Below are 24,889 nucleotides of genomic sequence, written 5' to 3'. Positions count from 1 at the left end.
TTTTTTTTTTTGCATTATGGTACGGAACCCTTCGTGCGCGAGTCCGACTCGCACTTGCCCGGTTTTTAGTATTTGTTGTTATAGCGGCAACAGAAATACATCATCTGTGAAAATTTCAACTGTCTAGCTATCACGGTTCGTGAGATACAGCCTGGTGACAGACAGACGGACAGACGGACGGACGGACAGCGAAGTCTTAGTGGTCGTTTCTCAAAAAGTTGGCACCGCCAGGTTAAAATTTGTTTTTCAAAAAATTTGCATTTTCGCATTTTTTTTTATTGGGATCGTTAAAAGGCAACTTAAACTATTAGAAAATGTGGAAGGGAAGCAATTCCTTCAATTAGTTTAGAAGATATAGGCGTTTGAAATTCAGGTGAATGATATCAAGGACAGGTGAAAGATATTTTGTCTCCAGGTTATCGATAGTCGAAGCAGGTTATCGAGAAATAAGTACGAATTCCAATGAAAATATTGACAGGTTATCGAGAGGCGTCATTAACCTGTGTCCGTTGCCGTTAACCTGGTTTCTTGTCATCAATCACCTGTAATAAGTGTCATCCACCTGTCCACCACATCATTTTCAATGCCTTCTAAAAAAAAATGAAAAATGTGTCATTTTCTATAAAAAGGGACCTTATTGTCCACCACGATGATTAAAATTTTGGATTCTGACCCACCTCACCTTCGAGTCGATTCCCAATTTAACAACAAGTTTCTGTGAATAAGTAAACATTCAATTTTGCTGTCTATTCACCCTGGCAGTACCTAGTGGAACTCAGGTTTGATGCAACATAGGCACATGCAGTTTTGGTCATCCAACTCATCTTAGTGAGCACTTGGGAGAGCAGTACCCAAGATAGAGCTGATGCTGAACCCTGGATGTACCTAGTGGAACTTAGGTTTGGTGCACCATAGGCCCACGATGTTTTGGTCATCTGACGCGTCTTGATGAGTACTTGGAAGAGCAGTACCGAAGATAGAGCTGATGCTGAACCCTGGCTGTACCTAGTGGAACTCAGGTTTGGTGCAACACAGGCCCACGCTGTTTTGGTCATCCGACGCGTCTTGATGAGCACTTGGAAGAGCAGTACCCGAGATAGAGCTGATGCTGAACCCTGGCTGTACCTAGTGGAACTAAGGTTTGGTGTGACATAGGCCCACGCTGTTTTGGTCATCCGACGCGTCTTGATAAGCATTTGGAAGAGCAGAACCCAAGATAGAGCTGATGCTGAACCCTGACTGTACCTAGTGGAAATCAGGTTTGGTGCAACATAGGTCCACGCTGATTTGATCATCCGACGCGTCTTGATGAGTACTTGGAGGAGCAGTTCCCGAGATAGAGCTAATGCTGAACCCTCGCAGTACCTAGTGGAACTCAGGTTCGGTGCAACATAGACACACGCTGTTTTGGTCATTCGACACGTCTTGATGAGCACTTGGGAGAGCAGTACCCAAGATAGAGCTGATGCTGGACCCTGGCTGTACCTAGTGGAACTAAGGTTTGGTGCAACACAGGCCCACGCTGTTTTGGTCATCCGGCACGCGTTGATGAGCCCATGGGAGAGTAGTACCCAAGATAGAGCTGATGCTGGACCCTGAATGTACCTAGTGGAACTCAGGTTTGGTGCAACATAAGCCCACGCTGTTTTGGTCATCCAACGCGTCTTGATGAGCACTTGGAAAAGCAGTACCCAAGATAGAGCTGAAGCTGAACCCTGGCTGTACCTAGTGGAACTCAGGTTTGGTGCAACATAGGCCCACGCTGTTTTGGTCATCCGACGCGTCTTGATAAGCATTTGGAAGAGCAGAACCCAAGATAGAGCTGATGCTGAACCCTGACTGTACCTAGTGGAACTCAGGTTTGGTGCAACATAGGCCCACGCTGATTTGATCATCCGACGCGTCTTGATGAGTACTTGGAGGAGCAGTTCCCGAGATAGAGCTAATGCTGAACCCTCGCAGTACCTAGTGGAACTCAGGTTCGGTGCAACATAGACACACGCTGTTTTGGTCATTCGACACGTCTTGATGAGCACTTGGGAGAGCAGTACCCAAGATAGAGCTGATGCTGAACCCTCGCAGTACCTACTGGAACTCAGGTTTGATGCAACATAGACACACGCTGTTTTGGTCATTCGACACGTCTTGGTGAGGACGTGGAAGGGCAGTACCCAAGATAGGGCTGACGCTGAACCCTCGCAGTACCTAGTGGAACTGAGGTTTGGTGCAACATAGACACACGCTGTTTTGGTCATTCGACACGTCTTGATGAGCACTTGGGAGAGCAGTACCCAAAATAGAGCTGATGCTGAACCCTCGCAGTACCTACTGGAACTCAGGTTTGATGCAACATAGACACACGCTGTTTTGGTCATTCGACACGTCTTGGTGAGGACTTGGGAGAGCAGTACCCAAGATAGAGCTGATGCTAATCCCTCGCAGTGCCTAGTGGAATTCAGGTTTGATGCAACATAGGCACACGCTGTTTTGGTCATCCGACACGTCTTGATGAGCACTTGGAAGAGCAGAACCCAAGCGACACGAGCGGGGTTGGCGGCGGCGTGCGGTGCGGGGGGGACACGAACACGAAAAATCGTATGGGGCAGAGCTCCTCTGGTTAGCTTATGACATTAAACTAAATTCTAGGCCCTGAAGAGCCTCCTTTGGAAAAGCTATGTTGTTTAAATACCTGACCTATGTCACATCCGCCAGGCGTGGCTCACTCCACGATTTCGTCGCTTTGCTCTAAAATTACATACGTTCCACCCCAATTTTGGGGAACAGGAAACGGGACGACTGCTCCGGGTCCAACACCAGGTCCAGGACCGGGTCCAGGTCGAGGTCCTGGTCCAAGTCCAGGTTCAGGTTCAGATAAGAGTCGGGATCCAGGTCCAGGTCCGACTCCGGGTTTGAGTCTAGGTCCGGGTCCGAGTCACAGTCCGGGTCCGAGTCCGGCCCCGAGTCTGGGTCCGGGTCCCAGCCCCAGTCCCAATCCAAGTCGAAATCTAAATCGCCAAACGTGTACTATGCGTCGTTGAAGAGTTCTGTTCTGATCATCATCAGCAGTTCCACTTCATCAAATATCACTTTTGTGAATGTATATGCTTGATTTATAAATAAAAACACAAAAATCACTATATGTATGCCTTTAAAATTTGAGGAGTTCCCTCGATTCTTCATGGATTCATCATGAGAACTGAGTTTTGACAAAAACGGGACCAATCTGTATGCTTATACATACAATCAAAAAAGAATTTTCAAAATCGGTCAGGTAAACAAATGTTAAGCATTAAGGTTTCAGATTATCATCATCATTCGCTTGCCCTTACCCCATTAATTTGGGGTGGACGCGGCATGTCTTTTTCTTTTCATCCATACATCTCTCTCTCGCCCGTCATCTCATCGCACAATAAACAAAATAAGCATGTTTTCACCTTTTTACATAACATTTTAATATATGTCTAAAATTAAAAACCCTCATAAGGTCCCTTTTCCTGTGGGAAGTCACAAATCTACTTACGATATTAGTGTAACAAATTTTTTTTTTCATAAAAAAAAACCAGGGAGGAAAATGGGGTCTACATTTGTATAGAGAAACAGTTGTCCACTAACGTCTTAATATAGCTAGGGTTCTAAGTGACAAAAAAAGGTCGAACCTTTTTTTTCTTGATTAAAGCATGAAACTTGGCACAGTTGTTCCTTATATCAAACCAAGCCGATTTCGATCGGTAGCCCGAAGGAGCCCCCCCTCTGGGGCCGGAGAGGGGGGGGGGGGTCAAAGTACCGCTCGCCCGGCTTCATTCTTAAAATTCTAACAGGCCCCGTTTAGCTATTAGGTCATATTTGGTATCAATTTCGGATAAATCAATAACGTAGAATTCATTTCTGGTATAAAAAATTAGCAATTTGTAGAAAAAAATAAAAAAAACCTCAAAATATCTAATTTTTTAAGTTTAATTTTTGTTTCTTATTTATTGTCAGAATTAAACTGCCTGGTTTTTCTACATTGAAAAAATATGATGATAAAGCCTATTTAATGCAGATTTTAAAAACATAACTTTTAGATATCTTCATTAAGAGGAAATTGCATAAAAAAAAACTTATATCGTCTCGCGCCGGTGAATATCTTTTTACCGACATCGGAATCGATATAGACAACATCCGAAGTACACACTCTGGAGACCGATTAAAAGTATTGTTTATTGTTGTAGATAGATAAATATAGAAAAGCGTACAAATATTTTCTTATGTGTCGTTCAGTGAAAAAAGGGACCTTGGAAAAAATTATCACAGAGCCTCGCGTTTGTATAGAAGCATACTCGTAGGTATTTAGTTAGTGCCAACCACTCCATGGACTCCATGGTCGCTGTTCTCAATAGGGGATATTACTGCAATGTTCTGCCGCCAAAGTGCAGCACTACCGACTCTAGTAAATTCATAAACTAACTTATACATACTGTACCTTGAACTGTTTTTTGACAAGTTTTCACAGACAATAAAATATGACATTGATGCATCAAGGCGGTTTGTTAACCAGGGCCTATCGGTAAAAGCGAAAATCGAAATTAAGTTATCTGCCTCTTTATCGAATATGCAAGAGTGATAGAGGGATTAGACAACGAAACTTCGATTTTCTTGTTTCGCGGCAGACCCCCAGATTGTTAGTGATTGACAGATAGTGGTAGTGGCGCTACCTACGCAGAGTTTTGCGTAATATTCCCTTTTAATAAGAAGTAAACTATAAGTATTATTTAATCTGCTTACTTATTACATTATACCACACTTTAATGTTGCGTCTTGTGTATTAATGCAATTCCTTCCCCCGACACATGAATGGATACATTTCATAATTCACGTATATATGTCAGTTTCAACCATATTCTGGCCACATCAGGGTTGTCAGAACAGTTTGGAAACAGTCATCTGCTCCTTGCTTCCATTCCCAAGAAGACGGACTGAGCAACTTTAAAGAGGAACTAACGACTGACCCCCAAGCCCCAAACATATAATTCTATCCTGATAAGGCTGCTTCTCTGTCAACGGGCTTTGCGATCGAAGTGTATAACTGTCCATAGAACCTCTCGATCTCACCTAAAACCTCCGCTTTGCTCGACGCTATGCTGCCATCTTCCCGTTTCAACTTTGTCAGCTGGCTTTGCCCAATAGACTTGTCCTTTGCGAACACTTTGGAGCCTTGGTTTCGCTCAATAGTCTCTTTAATACGGTTAGTATTAAAGAGACGCAGATCATGTCGCAAGGACTTAGATATACGTCTATTGAGCTGCCTATATGACTCCGCGTCATCGGGAGACTGCAACTGTAGCGAGCGTCGTTCAGCCATGAGGTTTAAGGTTTGCTCGGTCAATTTCTGAGGTCTATCTTTACGGCGGGGTCTAAAAAACTTAGACCCTACTGTGTGGACAGTTTCCACTAGCCCGTCGTTGATTTCGTCCACTGAAGCCAAGTTCTCTAGGCAAGCAAAGCGGTTAGAGAGCTCGAGTTGAAAGCTTTCGGGGTTTTGAACATGGGCTCGAGTAGGTCGGAGCGTAGACTTCATCAGGCTGGACCTTTCAAGTTTAATATTGATATTCAGTGTGCCTCTTACGATTCGGTGATCACTACCGGTCTTTACCCTGTTGATCACAGAGACATCACTGAATACCCGTTTCTTGTCGGTCATGATGAAGTCTATCTCGTTTCTCTTCGATCGCAAAGCCCGTTGACAGCTTGGTAGGAGATCCAAGAGCCAAGTTGTCCCGACATTATACCGAAGATATCCCGGACATCAGTCTGTACGAGATTAGGATGGCCCTGAAGCAGCTTAAGAACAACAAGGCGCCGGGCAAAGACGGAATCACTTCAGAGCTTCTGAGAGCGGGTGGAACACCGGTACTTAAAGTCCTCCAGAAGCTCTTTAATTCCGTCTTGTCCGAGGGCATAACGCCTGAAACATGGAATAGAGGCGAAGTGGTGCTGTTCTTCAAAAAAGGTGATAACAACCTATTGAAGAACTACAGACCCATCACGCTTCTGAGCCATGTCTATAAGCTGTTTTCAAGGGTCATCACGAACCGTCTCGAACACAGACTTGATGACTTCCAGCCTCCCGAACAAGCCGGTTTCCGAAAAGGCTATAGTACCATAGACCACATCCATACGCTGCGGCAAGTTATACAGAAGACCGAAGAGTATAACTTGCCATTATGCTTAGCGTTTGTGGACTATGAGAAAGCCTTCGATTCGGTGGAAACATGGGCGGTGCTTGAGTCTCTTCAGCGATGCCATATTGACTATCGGTACATCGAAGTGTTGAAGTGTTTGTATAGTAACGCCACCATGTCGGTCCGAGTACAGGAGCAGAGCACGAGGGCGATTCCATTGCGAAGAGGCGTAAGGCAGGGAGACGTTATCTCTCCGAAACTGTTTACTGCCGTAATGGAAGACGCCTTCAAGCTCCTGGAATGGGAAGGACTTGGCATCAACATCAACGGCGAATACATCACTCACCTTCGGTTTGCCGACGATATCGTAGTCATGGCAAAGTCGATGGAGGAACTCAGCATGATGCTCGATGACCTCAACCGAGTTTCACAACGGGTGGGCTTGAAAATGAACATGGACAAGACGAAACTTATGTCAAATGCCAATGTTGTGCCCATCCCAGTCTCTGTTGGGAACTCGGTACTCGAAGTTGTTGACTCGTACATCTACCTAGGACAAGTAGTCCAATTAGGTAGGTCCAACTTCGAGAAAGAGGTCAACCGCCGAATCCAACTCGGTTGGGCAATGGGCAGCGTTCGGGAAACTACGTAATGTCTTTTCGTCCGACATACCTCAGTGCCTCAAGACGAAAGTCTTTAATCAATGTGTGTTACCAGTGATGACTTACGGCTCCGAAACGTGGTCTTTCACTATCGGCCTCATCTCAAAACTCAAAGTCGCTCAACGAGCTATGGAGAGGGCTATGCTCGGAGTTTCTCTACGTGATCGAATCAGAAATGAGGAGATCCGTAGACGAACTAAAGTCACCGACATAGCCCACCGGATTAGCAAGCTGAAGTGGCAATGGGCAGGCCACATTGCACGCAGAGAAGATGGCCGATGGGGTCGAAAAGTGCTCGAGTGGAGACCACGGACTAGCAAGCGCAGCGTAGGACGTCCACCCACAAGATGGACAGACGATCTTGTTAAGGTCGCCGGAAGACGCTGGATGCGGGTCGCTTCCAACCGGCACGTATGGAGGTCCAAGGGGGAGGCCTATGTTCAGCAGTGGACGTCTTATGGCTGAGATGATGATGATGATGATAATGTAATAAAAATATTTAATAATACTTACAGTTTACTTCTTATTCATTGAGAATAGCGACCATGGAGTCCATGGAGTGGTTTACACTAATTAAATACGAGTATGCTTCTATACAAACGCGAGGCTCTATGATAATTTATTCCTAGGTCCCTTTTTTTACTGAACGACACATAAAAAATAGTATTTGTACACTTTTCTATCTTTATAATAGGATCTATAAAGGATCTACAACAACAAACAATACATTTAATCGGTCTCCAGAGTGTGTACTTCGGATGTTGTCCATAACGATGCCGATGTCGGTAAAAAGATATTCACCGCGCGAGACGATATAAGATTTTTTTTATGCAATTTTCTTTTAATAAAGGTAAGGAAAAGTTACGTTTTTAAAATCTGCATTAAATAGGCTTTATTGTCATATTTTTTATATGTAGAAAAACCAGGCAGTTTAATTTTGATACTAAATAAAAAATAAATATTACACTTGAAAAATTAGATTTTATAATTTTTTTTAAATTTTTTTCTACAAATTGCAATTTTTTTATATCAGAAATGAATTCTACGTTATTGATTTATCCGAAATTGATACCAAATATGACCTATTAGCTTAACGGGGCCTGTTAGAATTTTAAGAATGAAGCCGGGCGGAGCGGTACTTTGACCCCCCCTCTCGGGCCCCAGAGGGGGGGCTCCTTCGGGCTACCGATCGAAATCGGCTTTATTTGATATAAGGAACAACTGTGCCAAGTTTCATGCTTTAATCAAGAAAAAAAAGGTGTTTGCACTTAACATCCTCACTAATAAACATAATCACTGTTTGAGTATATGTAACGTGGATTTTAAATAATTATCGATCACCTGTCATATGGCAGGTGAATGACGCTTCGTTCACCTGCCATTGCATCATTCACCTGACTTTTTTGGACAGGTTAACGAGACTTAAGACAAAAGTACAAAAATTTCAATAATATGCAGCTTTAACAGACAGGATAGTTTTTATTCCTAAATTAACACACAAAAGCTATATAACCACTATATAATTATATAGTTACGAGTATTAGTTGTAGTATCAGTGACATTAACCTGCCGCAAAATCTCATCCACCTGGCAGTTTTAACCAGGTGGACGATATGCAGGTGATGGGGAAAATGGCAGTTATATCGCGAATACACAAAATGTATTAACTTGATGAACTCCATACTTAGGCATATAAAACTAAACTATTGTTTACGTTACATATCTTGATATTAATGCGATAGGTTACACAATTAGCAAGATATCGACTCCAGGATAAAGAGTACCTACCCATTACAAACTCCAATTTCCGATACTTTGTCGTTTGTGTTTTATTTGCGAAGCACAATAACCAGTGGCGGATTTCCCATAAGGCACAGTAGGCCCGGGCCTAGGGTGGCAAGATATTAGGGGCGGCAAATTGTGACAAAAAATTCGCTGATGATAACAAAAAATAACTCAAAATTTGACCAGGCAACAAATTCTCAAAAAAGTACCTATAGAGGGAAATGCTTGCAACACAATTTTTGACTTTGTACCTATTTTTATTTGAACTATCTAGGAGGTGAACATATCAAAAGTCCCCGGCCGTAGCCCTTGAGTCAGGGGAAGAGAGAGGTCTCCGAAACTGCCGGACCAATTAAGTTGAAATTTGGCACACATATGTAAGTTTGTGACCCAAAGATGGACGTGTAACGTAAATAATAGTACATTGTACAACATGGGGCGTAAGTTGAATATTGCAAACGAGAGTAAGTTTATAGGCTCGAGTTTGCAATATTATTACGCCCCGAGATACACACTATGTTTTTCATCACACTTGCGATACAAAAAATAAGTTTAAAGACAAAAAACTGTTAATTATGGCACTAGAAACTTCATAACTCCCTAGGGAAAACGAATTTTCTATAACTCCCGCTACGCCTACGTGCAGTTCCACATTTACTGAACGAGTGTGATGAAAATGAATTTTAAATATGGCCTCCATATTTTGGGGGGTAAATAAGAAAATTTAAAAATAAAGTTTTTCTAACTATATCGTGTTACATATCAAATCAAAGAGCTCATTGTAAGAATCTCAGATTTTTTTTTATAATTTTAGGATAAATAGTATAGCAGTTATTCAAGAAAATAGTTTTTAATGTTTTTGTAGGTACATGAAAGTCAATGTTATTGGTAAAACTGTCATTTAAAATGAATAAGTATTTGCTTATTTTTTTCATAAAACCTATATTCCTATGATCATGTCACAAGTACGTATAGTTTCTAAGATATAATAAGCGAAAAACCGAAAAATGTGACCTTCAAACCAAACTTTTGATATGTTCACCTCCTAACGAGTCCAAAAAAGTTACTAAGTAAAAAATGTGTCTCAAGCATTTCCCTCTATAATATATCTTTCCGTTGCCTGATCTAAATGTAGTCAATATGATGGGTGCTGATGCTGAGAAAGGGGCGGCTACAAGGCTTGGGGCCTAGGGCGGCAAAGACTGCAAATCCGCCACTGACAATAACCACGTCTTCGTGGTATCAGGTGATAGCTGATGAGTGACGGCTTCGGCTCGTGCGGAGTGAGACGGGAAAGGTGCGGTGGGGGTTATACAATCGTCGTGAACGTGACCCGCCAGGTGACTGTTAAGAATTGCCTTGGACAAACTTTGAAGCCGAATAACTTAAAATATAAGTATATTATTGTTATGCGATAGTAATACTTTAAAAGTTAAGGATATATGTTAATAAAATACGGTAATAACGTTAAATTAAATTAATAATTTGTGTGGTTTTCATAGCTCGAAACATCAGTACCTCGCGTTGGGACACGGCAGGTTAACGGATAAACGTAGTTACAATATTTTTTTTTGTAATCAATATTTATTAAATGTTTTTCATAGTAGTAGGCCTCTGTGTAAAAAGTCTCTCTAAATATGTGTTAAAATTTTATATATAAAAATTATACATAATGAAAAAAAAGTTCTAACATAAACCTATTTACAGGTGGCGGTGCCAACTTTTTGAGAAACGACCTAGTAATAGGGTCCCGTTTTACCCTTTGGGTACGGAACCCTAAAAAGTAGGTAAGTTGACCGTGACGTCACGATGTAATATTTCATATAGTAAAATTCCATATTAGCAAATCGTTTTGACAGTTCAAAAAAAGTAACTGATTCATAGAAGGTAGCATCCTATAGAACTGGTATACGCGTGCCTCCGTGAGGGACAAAACCAAAGACAAAACATACGCAATGCGACAATATTAAAAACACGTTTTAACATTCCTGACAACATACCAAAAACAATCTACGTAATTCGGTCGGGTTATTTGTTGCCCACCGTAAACCATACTAAATTTATGGTGAGGAACAAAGAATAAGTGAGACGGTGACAAAGACAAGCAATAATACGGCTTTCTCTGCTACTCCTACTGAAAGGTCCATAACTGCATCTCGTTCGGTCGTTCCCCCGTGTCATCTCTACATATATTATTGTACCTCTATGATTTAAAAACGCGTATAAAACTATATATTATAGAGTAGGTAATTTGATGTGACGTCACATACTAGTGTTTCATATAAACTCCATAGTAGCAAAGTTGTTTGACAGACTATAAATTAATTAAATCAAGGGCCCAACGCTTTCTGTTCTCTTTGACGGCGCAGCAACTAGAGTCTGGCTAGCCAAAAATTGTTGACAGATATTTCGTTGTTGTATCACCAATTGTCTATGATTTAAAAAAAAGCTAAAAGTCAGTTGTAAATTTATGTCATTCATTCAAATTGTTTGCGGTTTATAAGGGGTTTATTTTAAATAATATTAATAATTTCTGTACCGAGTGAGGTTTGCAAACTATTATTTAAACTCGTAAATAATTACGACAATGTGCGATGTCGACGTGTAGCGTTGTATGACAAAAAACTGCAATGTTTACAAGTCCTAACCAAATGTAAACAAATTAGGAGGTTGGTGCTCTATAAATATTTTGATACTTTAAGTACTAGTTCTAACATTTGCCTATTACTTTGATTAAGTAAGTGAATTTATTAATGCCTGAATCTCATAAACAGGACAAGTGTATAAAGAAACGGAAAAGCTAAAAGTTCTGAAAAATATCTATAAAATCTAAATATTGCAACGTAAACATATGTGTTTTCGTTGACTGTACTTTAAATAGTGGTAGAAATTATGTGAGCTGACTTTGAGTGCACGTAACCGTTTATTTAACTTATTTCCTTAGGTACCTTACTTGTGCACAGAAAATCAAAAATATTATCTAGTATCAAAACTATAATTCCTACTAAACAAAGTGTGACCAGCCAAAGATTTTTTGAATTTCCCGCCAAACATTTGGTAAAATTTCAGTAGCCAGACTCTAGTATCATTTCTCTCTCCTTAATCTTTTAAAAATGCCGTTTGTCAAAAAAGGACAACCATAATGTTGACAAGATGGACTTCAAATCCAAGTGTCCCCTTTTTAGGTGACCCAGGTTGTGCATGTGTGCGTAAAAACGTATATGTGTGCTCTTTTAGGGATGTGTAAAGTTGATTTTAATCATGTTATATATCGATAAACGCTACACAGCGGAACGCAATAGCGATTAATTGAAGCTTCAATATCTTCGTTAAACATAATTGAAATGCTAATGGATAATGAATATATTATAATATAATAAAATAATTCAATTATTGCGGAACACCTATTTTAGTAGGTATTTATGTATTTTAATTAAATATCTGAACTTTCCCGTGGTTCCCTGCTAGGGCGTGACTATAAAATTGTGATCTGATAACGACAATAAAGAATAAAAGCGTTTTTATTCATTTTAGGTATCGTTAAACCTTTCAAGTAAAATTAGAATTGCAAGGAATGTCGATAGTTTATCGATATGACTTTATCGACATGGCTACAGCAAAGTGGGCCGCTTTGTTAATCGTACACTAAATAAAAGTAGTCCCACTGACAACTCGCTTGGAAGGTATCTGTATATATTATTATATCTATGGATTAAATAAAGCCACTACTTGGCTTTTTTCTATTAATACCGCTAAGCATGCGGCCAAGACTTTAAATTCCTAAACGAGTTGACTAATCAAAAAAAAAAAGTTGACTAATCAGCTGTCAGTGTCACTTGTCTGTCAGGTTGTCACTGTCAAGCTGGCTTAGTTTTTTAGGTTATCTTCTAAACGCAATTCAAATTATTTTAATTTTTATACTATTCTGATAATACACACTAAATGGAAGACTCTGCGACTGATAAAAGGCCTCAATTTGGGAACAGACTTCTAGAAAATGCTGACGATGTATTCAAACATAACGCGTGGTACAGTATTTTACAATTTTCGCAATATATGTAAAAGACTCAGGTGTTCTGCCAACAACATTGAAGATTTAGAGAAAACAAGACACAGGAAAAAGCCTGTTGGTGGCTCTAGATATTTGAACAGTAATAAAAAAGACCTTGTTTATCTTTTCAACGCATGGTATCTATCTATATTGTACATATTGTATGGTTATTATTTTGTTCTATACTATAAAATAATCATAGATATTAATGTTCATTTCAGGGATAATGTTGAATGGGACGAAGAGCAAGAGACAGCAGCAAAAGAAAAGGTAGAACAGAACTCCCAAGTTATGTTTGCAGACAATGTTTTGAAGGATTTAGATGAAAATGCTGATAAGCATTGGGATGCGTTTTACAGCATACATCAAAACAGGTAATGAAATATGTAAATTTCATTTTAGTAGGTAGGTATATACTTATTTTACAAATTTTTAAGTAGTTTTCGGTAAATTTTACCATTCAGGAATTTCTCTGGCAAATAATATTACTTATGTTTCTGGTTCAGGATTTTCTTTAGTTATTCATTATTCATGTGAAATTAGTCTTGTATAACTGGTAATAAGAAATGCTTTGTTTAGAACTAATCCTTGTTTTTATACCTCATACAATTTGTCCCACCAATATGTCATTTTATTGATTTAGAAACAAAGACTGAAGATCTGTATATGAATTTGTTTTGAACAATTATCTACTGTTACCTTTCAGGTTTTTCAAAGATAGACATTGGCTATTCACGGAGTTTCCAGAACTTGCACCGGACAACACATCTGCACCGAAGAGAGTTTTTCCCGACAATGAAACTCCAACGACAACTGCACCTATCCAACCTGATGCCCCAAACCGAGTTGAGTCCAAACCAGAGTCAAATAACTCTAGTAAACGGTACATATTTGAAATAGGTTGTGGAGTTGGAAACACAATTTTTCCTATTCTACAATACAGTCAGGACCCGAACTTGTTTATCTATGGTTGTGATTTTTCATCAACCGCCATTGACATTATGAAGGATAATGAGCTGTATGACACTAAGAGGTGTGAAGTGTTTGTACTGGATGCAACTGCTCCTGAATGGAATGTACCATTTAAAGAAAACTCCGTTGATATAATTGTGCTTATATTTGTTCTGTCGGCAATAGAGCCTGGAAAGTAAGTTGGCCAATTATTTTTTTTCGCAGTTATATAAGGACATAATTTTATTTTGTTTTAATTATTATTAGGCTCCAGTAGTAACTTTTGTTTGGTAATTATTAGATCTTCAATCTTTAAATCATCATCAATCATTATTCTTATTCTAAATTGTTAATTATTTTCAAGTGATGAAATTTTTACTTTTGTAATAATTGTAATAAATGAGGCTGTTTAAAAATAAGTAAATTTATAAATAAAGCCTTTTTTTTAATTTCAGGATGGCGTCAGTTGTTCAACAAATACACAAGTATCTAAAGCCAGGCGGACTAGTTGTTTTCCGCGACTACGGTCGCTACGACCTTGCCCAACTACGGTTTAAGAAAGGCCGCTGTATATCAGACAACTTCTATGCCCGAGGGGACAAAACTAAGGTGTACTTTTTCACACAAGAAGAAATAAAGAATTTATTTACATCCGCTGGTTTCACAGAAGAACAGAATTTGATTGACAGAAGATTGCAAGTTAATAGAGGGAAGATGTTGACTATGTACAGAGTGTGGATACAGGCGAAATATAGAAAGCCTTTATAGCAGTAAATAATTTTTTTATTTTCATTATACATGTTCCATTATGTACTTAACTTTAATATAGTGCTTACAAAGTACGTCCAAAATTTACTATTTATATTTACTTTTGATTAGAAATCATTAATAGTCTTTCAGTATGATTTACAGATTTAGTTTCATAAGTATATGTAGATATTCCTTATACATTACATAAAACCACCAACATACTTAACTTTGTTAACTGTCATCCAGAAAAACGTAATTTCTTAGGCACATATACAATATACTTATAGTGTTAGACCAAGATTGTTGATTGAAGTTTGATGTTTAAAATAACACGTTGTTATTTTAAACATCAAACTTCTGTGAAATTATGACTTATAAATAACACTTGCACTGCGTATGCTATCAATTTCGATGCAGACTTTTCTTGGTCTAACTCTATCAAGTTGCCGTTCATGGTTGCATTCGTCTAATAATAGGTAATTAAACACTTTCAAATTTAAAGTAATATGGTTTCGCAAAAGAATTCATGACTTTCGTAACAACCTTTATTGGCGGGCCGGTCCAAGTTACCTTTTGCTTGACCAATAACTTAGTAAGGAACACCTCAATCTCCAGCTCAGCAATTCTTCTGCCGATGCAAGACCGAACTCCTATTCCGAATGGCGCGTTGACCAAGGGATGAGCGTTCCCGTGGAACAAAGGATCTGTCTTTTCGACTAACCATCTTTCTGGTAAGAACTCCTTTCCTCGTGGGTAGTATTTATCGAGGCTGGATAAGTATTCATTTGGAGCGATCACGTCAATCTATAAGAGGTAAACGAGTCATTAAATATTATTTATGTAAGTTAGGTATAAGAGGTAATGATAAGATAAACTAAGGTGAGCAACGAGCGTCACAAGAAAAGATTAAAATGCAATCAGCTATTTTCGAGGACGTTACTTTATATCAGGGGTCTCCAAATTGTTGGGGGGTTGTGTATCTGGTTGCTGCTGTTAGGGCTGAACTCCTGGAGCCTGGCTCCCACGGGCGGTACCCTTTGGGTGTCGGCGGCGGGCCGGGGTTTGGACAGCCTTGCTTTATATCAATACAGCAAACCTTGTTTTGTTTGAACCACGCCGAAAGACCACGGTCACACATGGAAGTTAGAGACTGAATCGATAGCTCGGAAAAAGTACAATGCTCGGGATACCCTGGCAGGTATCCTGCAACTAGCTCCAGCTCCAACATCTTGCCGCAGATCAGAAGGCAACACAGCCCAAATCCGAAAGGCTTCCTTAATGCAAACATGAAGCTATCATCTCCACAACCCTTGCGCAAGGAGTCATATTGACCTTTATGGAGCAAGGTTGGATAACTTACTCATAAGTCCAAAACTCAACAGTACTCGATCATTATACGCACCCCGACAGGTATCCTGTAACCAGCCACCACATGTTCCTTGCTCGTCCGCCTCAGATTCGAAGGCACCACGGCCCAGATCCGCAAGGACTCCTTCATACAAGCCCGCAGGTACCGTCTTGATTCCCCAGCCCGGATCTCTTCCCGCAATTTATCCTGCGCCGGCTGATTCTTTGCCAAGTGGTAGAGGATGCTGGTTATGGTGAACGAGACCTTTAATGAAAACTAATATTTAAAAACGACGCATATAAAGATGTTGAGCATTTTACGGGACGAAGTAGGTTGAGGGTATGATCCGCATTCCTTTTTGCGCAGTCAAGGTATCTGCTCATTAAGAAGTAACATTATTAACCAACATATGAATATGACTTACAGCCAGGTACATACAAGTACATTTGAATTATCTTCTCATATATTGTTCCGGCAACCTGGCCGTGCGTGACATCGCCGACAAAATGCAGGAGAGTAGGCTGCGATGGTATGGCCACGTTAGAAGGAGACCACCAGGCTACGTCGGAAATTTAGCACTACGACTTTCCATCCCCGGTAAAAGAGGCAGAGGTAAACCGAAAACAAGATGGAAGGACGTAGTGCTAAAAGATATGACTGAGTGCAAAGTGTCCGAAAACGACGTCGAGGATAGGGCGAAGTGGAAGCAACTAACACGGAAAGCTGACCCCATCACCATGTGGGATACATAGCTCGGAAGAGAGAGAGAGAGATTGTTCCGGTGAACGAAACGAAATCTTAAAGGGAGGCTTTGTAACACTGGTGACCTATCTCTGGAGAGAAATGCCAATGGTCAGAGATAGATAGTGTGGATTACGGAACTACATACGTCCCAAGTAACACAACGTAGCTGAATATTATTTGAATAATAGAGCATGTGGTACTTAATGCTGAATAAGGTAGCTGTATAACAGCTGAATAAGCGTTATACAGACGTTATACAGAAGGTTTGGGCGCAAAGTGGGCAGTGCCCACGCCGCTTATTTCTGAATAACAGTAATGTAATAGCTATATAAGTGTGTGCCCACACATTGAATCGCTGAATAACACTTGTATAGAGGCTGTCAAAAGCTTATATACCGCTTTTAAACCAAAGTTATCCAGCTTTGTACACAATGAATCAGTTATTCACAAGTTATGAAGCTTTTGGTTCCAAAGTGCATTTTTACAGAAAATATATTCAGATATTTGTGTTAAATCAATGATTTGTCTTCCATTTTAATTTGTGAACTCGGTCAAAGTGTAGTTTCTGCAGTGAAAACTTACAAAATAAGGAGGACATCACCCATATATTTATTTGATGTTTACATAACTTCAATTTCATTGCGCATGCGACTTTACTGTTAATATATATATGCATTTTATTTAAAATTTTAAAGCGCCGCGTAAATAATGCACCGTTTCAAAAGTAAATATAGAAAATTTACTACTCCACATTTAAATTTGTAATTTTTCTGCGGTGTTTAGATGTTTTAGTGATAGAAAATGTACTTTAACAAGTTATGCTACGATAAAACTAGTTTTATAAATGAATAAAGTGGGTTTTTCAGTTCATTTTCAATTCCTATATAATTGTAGAGGTTAGAAAGTGAGCAACCGTAATGGCGTCCGACTGTGCTGAATATAAGCTGCTGCCACAGCTATTATTGTGCTAATTTCTGAATAAGCATTCACATTATTCGCGTTACTAAGCAACATGTTAGATAATAATGGTCTTAACACAACAAGTTTTGAAGAACATCAGTATAATAGTAATTGTTTTCTCAATCTTAAAGCCTATTAGGGTTCTATACACAAATAGTAAAAACCACATAGATCCTCACTACTTTGATGATAAAACATTATAGGTATGTAACACGGGCAATATTCAATCCTACTTCCCACTAATATTATAAACGCGATATAATATATAAGTTATATGATAAATCTGGGGGCACGGCAGTTTACACAGTTATTTTTTCCGTTATCAGTTCCGACAAATATGTAGTAGGTAAAGGTAACGCAAAGATGTACGACGTGAGTACGAAGATGTATATAGTATGAGTATGGTATGGTTACGAGTATGGTATGAATATGGTATAGGTGCGAAGGTGAGGGTATTCATTCGTTCATATTAGTAGCGGGTATCACGGGTATGAGTACAATTAAGTATAGTTTGATATGGGCAGTATTGTTTAGGTATGAGTACGAGTACAGTGTGGGATGGGTATGAGTAGACCCACTTGAAAACTAAAAACAGTCTGTTCAAAATCGACAGGAGAATCGATTTCGCTATGAGGGTGATTATTTTATTTTTCTCATACCCAGTCCAGTCTACAACTTTTTAATGCAACAATATGAAAAACTAGCATTTGACACATTGTTTGCCAACTAACAACAACCTTAAATGGCCATTGGTAAACTTTATCTCGTTGCAGTAAGGTATGAAAATGGTCAGTTAACAGTGTTTACGATGGTAACTAGCAATTGTTTTACGTTATTAAAAGTAGAGATGCGACGGATAGTTGTTTGGCCGGATACCGGATATCCGGCCTGGACACTGGCGGAATATACGGTATCCGGCCGCCGAATATTCGGCCGGCGGAACTATACCTACATTGTGTATAGGTATAGTATGTATATCGTCGCCTAGTACCCATAGTACAAGTTTTGCTTAGTTTGGGGCTAGGTTGATCTGTGTAAAGATGTCCCCAATATTTATTTATTTATATTTATTTATTTCGGTTTTTCAGGTGCGCATTCAGCAGGTTTGACCTGTTTCCTAGTAAACGTTCGCGCGGACTCATTTCTAGGTTCGAAATGAGTGCGCGTGCAAGTCAGTGGAATGATTAAATTGTTTTAAAATAATAAACAAGTACGATTATGACCGTGTCTGTTTCTTAAATCCAATTTGTTTACTCCGAAATCATGCAATGTTACTCTCCGGTATCCGGCCGAATAGAAGGTCACTATCCGGTATCCGGCCGGATAGTAAAATAGTGACCGGATAGTAACCGGATATCCGGTGCATCTCTAATTAAAAGGACAATGCATCTTGTGTAAAATAACCAATCGAAGAGAATTGTTAAGAAAACTAAACCTCGATTTTTTAAATAATGGTTGGATTAAAGAATATGCGTATTTATTCTTGATGCGTTCAAAATAAAATAAAAACACGCTCAAGCTCAAAGCAATCAGACTCAAGTAGCACTGTTGACCGTGTATAAAGCTACGGAACCCTCTCCACTGCGCACTTGTTGATACTAAGCAGTAGTTTGAATAGCGTTTCTCATTGCGTTCATTTTGCAGCTTTTAGCAAGAAAATATAGTATATGTGTACTAAAATCGCTATAACTTAAGTATAAGTGTTGTTTTAGTATTTATTATTCAGACGTTATGTCAATAAAAGCCATAATTAACCCATATATGCAGCTACTGAATAACAAATAATATGTGGATTTTATTACAGCTTCCAGTAATAGCGTCCACCTTTATTCAAAAACTAGCGTTAAAACAGAAACTGCAACCGCTTTTATACAGTTGAAAGTCTTCACCAACGCTTCTTTTCAGCATTTAGTAGCCACTATCACATTTTTCTTAATATTGTCTGCTTAAAATCATACAACACAGAATATATACAGCCAATTGCTGCTAATGCTGCTATTATGCAGCTTTTAGTAACCACAAATGCTTTAAGCTGAATAATGTCTGAGTAACTGTGTAAGAAATAAGTATTATTCAGCTTTAATATGCAAAACCGATACTATGCAAAATTTATTCAGCATTTATTGGTATAAAGGCCCCACTAGGCCCACATATTTTCTTATTCCGAATTTAGTAATTTCCACCGCATATACACAAAATTTATGCAATCTTAATTTGAATAAGATGATAGTTATACTCTATTATCCTACTTGTGTGTTACTTGGGGTAATATCCTAAAGGTAAGGCTAATTAACGTGTTAGATGGTATTGTACCTACCGCTTTTAGGCAATTGTACCTCTTCTTACATTCAAGTCACATTTTCGATTGATGGTCCAGAGGGGCTACCGCGAAAACCGAAATTCGCAAATTGCGGGGATCTCTCTCTTTTACTCCAATGAAGGCGTAATTAGAGTGACAGAGAAAAATGCCCGCAATTTGCGAACTTCGATTTTCGCGGTTATAGGCCAGGCTCAATCAGAGCATGTAAGCAATAAGGATTAATGTTATAAACAATCTTACCGTATCAATGCCAGCCATCAACATTTCATTGGCCATCAGGATAGCTACTCTTTCGTCAATGGCAATCAGTTTCTCGAGTATAGACTTGTCTTCCTCCGGCACATCACTGCCTCTCTCTTTAGCGAGTTTCTTAGCTTCCTCTATATACATTGCGCTTATACTGAAATACAAAAATAACTACATATGACATTCCCAACCCAAATTCCACCAGTTAGTGGACATTGTTATGGTTTTGAGTTAATCAATCAATCAATCAAATAAAATTTTCTAAAAGCGCGGTTGTCCACTATCATCTTAAGTACGATTACTGCCGGCCTAGCCAAGGTTACAATCGCTATCGCTTCGACATCGAAAAGCATTATGTCTCTCTATCACTCTTCTATATTAGCGCGACAGTGACAGTTGCGTTTCGATCGCTACGGAGCGTAAGCGATTGACATCTTGGCTACGCGGCCTGGATAGACAGTTGCTCTTCGATGAAGGAGAAACAGCTTTCCTGTGTGAAGTCCCCAATCCGTATTGGGCTAAGTATACTTATGTAAAAGGTACAGGAAGGTTCATAGCAAAAAAAAAAAACAGATTAATTAAAAAAATACTTACTCCCATTGCAAATCATAAGTCTTCATAAGCTTTTTAAAGTTTGGTGTCGCGATATACTTCCACAAACTAGGTAGGAATTCTAACCTATAAGACAGCTCAAAAATATCATTGGTACACTTTATTAATTGTCTGGCAGGGTGGTCCTCGTCGAGGTCGTCTTGAAGACAGCCGAGTCTTGTTCCCAGGCTGACAAGAGCCAAAGATTCCAAAGACCACTTTGTTATTTCGAGGCCGAAATTGTTTTGAAGGTAATCGCCCTCTTTGCTAAGCCTTGTTAACCTGTAATGCAGAAATCGCACCTTACTTAATCCATAACTGAGCCGCAAACATATCTAAGAATGGTATATACTTATACCTTTCCACCATTTCTTCGGCAATTTCGCCCAACCCTGGAGCGTAAATTTTCACCAGCTTCGGTTTGAGTAAAGCCGGATTCACCTTTGTCCTGAAATCTCGCCATTGAGGTCCTTGCCTAGAAGCATCACGGAACAGGTATGAATATTAAAACCTAATAAGTACCCTTTCTTATTAACTTTTTCTGAGGGTTCCGCATATATCTTTACTTACGCTGACGTTAAGCCGAAATAACCGCCAAATCTCTCTTTTCTCAACACTTCTCTGTAATATTCTATGGTCTCGAACCCTGGCCTCAGTGGATTATATTCTTCTGCTTTGTAAACCTTGAACCAACCGAAAAAAAACCCTCTATCATCCTGCTTATTCAGAAACCATCACTAACCTTTATGCATAGATCTGCAAGTACCTATTAGGCCAAGCAATAAGAAGTTATAGAGGGAAATGCTAGGAACACAATTTTTGACTCCGTAGCTTTGTTTGGACTAGTTAAGAGGTGAACATATTAAAAGTCCCCGGCCGTAGCCCCGGTGCTGGGGGGTAGAGGGGGGAAAGAAGCTCTCATTTTTCGGTTTTTCACTTATATCTTGGAAACTTTGCGTCTTAGCGACATGACTACTAAGACAAACAAAAAGCTGATAAAATTTGTTACAAGTTTTATTCAGTCAAGTTTTTCGATATCTTGAATAGTTCTTGAGATATCCGCTCTTCAAAGTTTATTTAGGACTTTCAATTTTATCTTGATATCTACATTAGTGAAGCTCTTACGCCGTGTTTGGTATCATTTCCGTATAAATCGGGGGTGCTGAATTCATTTTTGGTATCACATTGACACCATTCCTAAGAAAAAACATATAAACTTTAAACAAATACCTTTTTTTTTAAATTCGTCTTCACGCTTAAACCGCTCAACCCATTTAATTGAAATTTGGTATACAGATATTTCAAGTCCCAAGACAGGACATACGATACTTTTTATCTCAATAATCATCCTTTAAAGTTGTGAAATGGAGTATGGGAGGAATTCAACTTCGTCGACGAAACTGAATTCCTGAGGTTAATACTGCTTAAGGTAAGGTTTGAAGTCATGTTTGGTATCATTTTCATCTAAATCACAGATGTATACCATCCTAAATTTCATCTAAACCGGTTCAGCGGTTATTGACTCCCCACACAAACTTCCACCCCACTTTTCACACCCTCAAAAGATGTTTTTGGTTATAAAAACTATCTTATGTCCTGTGTCGAGACTGACACTATTTCTATACCAAATTTCAACGAAATTGGTTCAGCGGTTTGAGCGTGAAGAGGTATTTAAAAAAATATGTTTTTTTAAATTTTGGTTTTACTTCGAAATAGTGTCAATGTGATACCATAAATGAATTCAGCAACCCCGATTTATACGAAAATGATACCAAACATGGCCTAACAGCTTCACTGATGTAGATATCAAGATAAAATTAAAATCCCTAAATAAACTTTCAAGAGCGGGTATCTCAAAAACTATTCAAGATATCGAAAAACTTGACTGGATAAAACTTGTAACTAATTTTATCAGCTTTCGGTTTGTCTTAGTAGTCATGTCGCTAAGATGCAAAGTTTCCAAGATATCAATGAAAAACCGAAAAATTCGACCTTCTTACCCCCCTCTACCCCCCAGCACCGGGGCTAGAGCCGGGGACTTTTGATATGTTCACCTCCTAACTAGTCCAAACAAAGTTACGAAGTCAAAAATTGTGTTCCTAGCATTTCCCTCTACAACGTTTTTTGAGCATTCATTTCCTGACCTACTATAGGTAGGTAATTGAGTAAATAAATATTTGATTTACCTCAGTCTGTTATCACTATTATCAGTACCTATCACCATCCTTACCTGTTCAAAATGTTGCGGCTCGAACAACACCAAAAGTGTGGCCCTCGGCGCGATACCTTCCAATCTCACAACTGTCCCATACTTTTTATGCAGTGTTTTTACTAAGTCATGAAATTTTTTCTTGTGACCAAAAGTACCTGTAAAAAGAATATGATATTCGGGTTATTTAAGGCCAGTCCGGGATGATCAAATCTACAGATCATTTTTAGGGTTCCGTACCCAATGGGTAAAACGGGACCCTATTACTAAGACTTCGCTGTCCGTCCGTCCGTCCGTCCTTCCGCCCGTCCGTCCGTCCGTCTGTCACCAGGCTGTATCTCACGAACCGTGATAGCTAGACAGTTGAAATTTTCACAGATGATGTATTTCTGTTGCCGCTATAACAACAAATACTAAAAACAGAATAAAATAAAGATTTAAATGGGGCTCCCATACAACAAACGTGATTTTTGACCAAAGTTAAGCAACGTCGGGAGTGGTCAGTACTTGGATGGGTAACCGTTTGTTTTTGTTTTTTTTTTGCATTATGGTACGGAACCCTTCGTGCGCGAGTCCGACTCGCACTTGCCCGGTTTTTTGTATTGTTAGCATCTACACTCTACAGAATATCTTTTAATTTAAGTAACACTCGTAACTTCCGGTTCAAACCTGGCAACACCACAAGTACACCAACAATTAGGAATTCCCAAACAGGCAATAATTTAGTATCACCTATTTTCAGGTAAGTACTTTTCATAGAAGTAAATGAAAGAAGTCATAGGTAAATATGTGTTTTCCCCGATGAAAACCGGATGAACTCTGCAAGGAATTAGCATTACTTATAACTGACATAACCAACTCCCTTCGGTCGTATTTTAATTTATCGCCACTCGTTTTCGAATTTCATATTTTTCGCACTTGTATCGTAATGCATTATTAAATTATGTAGAAAGCCTATACTTACCTACGACAGGTAAAAAATGATGCAGGCCACCTATTATAGGTAACTTAGAGATACCCGGAATCTCTTCAAAGGGTTTTATTGAGTCCGAAGCGACCGAAACAGTACGTATACTTTGATACCTACAACATAAACAAAACAGTATTAAATTAGTAGGTAATACCTATACTTACACTTGGATGTAGGTAATGTAGGTATACGTACCCACCATCGCCCACACAACTAACTGACAGTTCGTAAATCTTATTACAAAAGGCATTAAGTCCCCCCATGGACAGTTAGGAGTGTTGCTGTTTGTACCTACCCACAGGCAAGACATTACCTACCTAATGTGAGTACAGAGCTATAGCCGCGAAAATCGAAGTTCGCAAATTGCGGGGATTTTTCTCTGTCACTCTAATTACGCCTTCATTGGAGTAAAAGAGAAAGATCCCCGCAATTTGCGAATTTCGGTTTTCGCGGTAGCCGCTCAGGTCTATGATGTGAGTAATGTCCCTTGTCTTCATACCTGCTTTGATTTTGAAGATACAATAACGTACGTAATTTCTTCATTTTTCAGACTCTACTTTTAATCATTTGTATTCACTTCTAAAATACTTATAAACCGTGAATTCAATTCGTTATTAAAACAAATTTCTCAGCAACATGCACCTAGATACGTCTGAAGCCACTCTGAAGCACTACGTGAGTAGCATTAAAATAGATTGTTGGAGCATTCGGCATCAATAATTTTGACCTTGACGAGATTACCCGTTTTGACTGTTATTATCATGAGATACCTACTCGTAGCTACACGACGAAAAGTTGTCTTTTTTATCAATTAAATTTGTTTTGTTACTACCTATTTACTTTGTACATTTTATCGATAGGTGCATATTTAAGTGTACGTTAAAAGTAGGGATATAATATACGTAGTACTGTACGGTGTACTCGTATAACCAACGATTCATTAAGATTAAGCGCCTACTGCGATGTTCATAGCAATATGTTCCGGTAGTTAAAATTATACGTTGCTTACATTTATCGGTTATTTTTATTAAGGAATATTTTTGCCACGTCGTTTTTACAGAGTACACTTAGGGCCTTTAGTGCACTATTTTAGATCCAATCCGGACCAAGGCCTGTTCACTTCCTAAGAAAGTTATGTCCC

The 24,889-nt window shown here is 39.1% G+C and overlaps 2 protein-coding genes across 3 annotated transcripts; one reads left to right on the top strand and one right to left on the bottom strand.

The window, feature by feature from the left end:
- Positions 1-12,461: 12,461 nt before the first annotated feature.
- On the top strand, positions 12,462-14,388 carry LOC134670214 (tRNA N(3)-methylcytidine methyltransferase Mettl2). Of its 2 annotated transcripts, none has more exons than XM_063527933.1 (4): positions 12,462-12,636; positions 12,881-13,033; positions 13,366-13,806; positions 14,066-14,388. In XM_063527933.1, the coding sequence occupies exons 1-4, from the start codon at positions 12,551-12,553 to the stop codon at positions 14,376-14,378; spliced, it is 993 nt and encodes a 330-aa protein (XP_063384003.1). In that variant the 5' UTR covers positions 12,462-12,550; the 3' UTR covers positions 14,379-14,388. The 2 variants fall into 2 exon arrangements, with proteins under 2 accessions (XP_063384003.1, XP_063384002.1); XM_063527932.1 differs by having other exon boundaries at positions 12,475-12,796.
- Positions 14,389-14,487: 99 nt separating this feature from the next.
- LOC134670205 (cytochrome P450 CYP12A2-like) lies at positions 14,488-24,405 on the bottom strand. The gene is made up of 9 exons (XM_063527916.1): positions 24,248-24,405; positions 23,743-23,861; positions 22,800-22,936; positions 21,140-21,252; positions 20,928-21,044; positions 20,573-20,851; positions 19,973-20,132; positions 15,763-15,972; positions 14,488-15,164 (listed from the first exon to the last, which is right to left on the bottom strand). The coding sequence occupies exons 1-9, from the start codon at positions 24,289-24,291 to the stop codon at positions 14,841-14,843; spliced, it is 1,503 nt and encodes a 500-aa protein (XP_063383986.1). The 5' UTR covers positions 24,292-24,405; the 3' UTR covers positions 14,488-14,840.
- Positions 24,406-24,889: the final 484 nt, after the last annotated feature.

Source organism: Cydia fagiglandana, chromosome 13 (genome assembly GCF_963556715.1).
Source record: "Cydia fagiglandana chromosome 13, ilCydFagi1.1, whole genome shotgun sequence".
Classification (NCBI taxonomy): Eukaryota; Metazoa; Arthropoda; class Insecta; order Lepidoptera; family Tortricidae; genus Cydia; species Cydia fagiglandana.
Note: the sequence above shows the minus strand (reverse complement) of the source record. Positions and strands in the feature narration are given on the sequence as shown.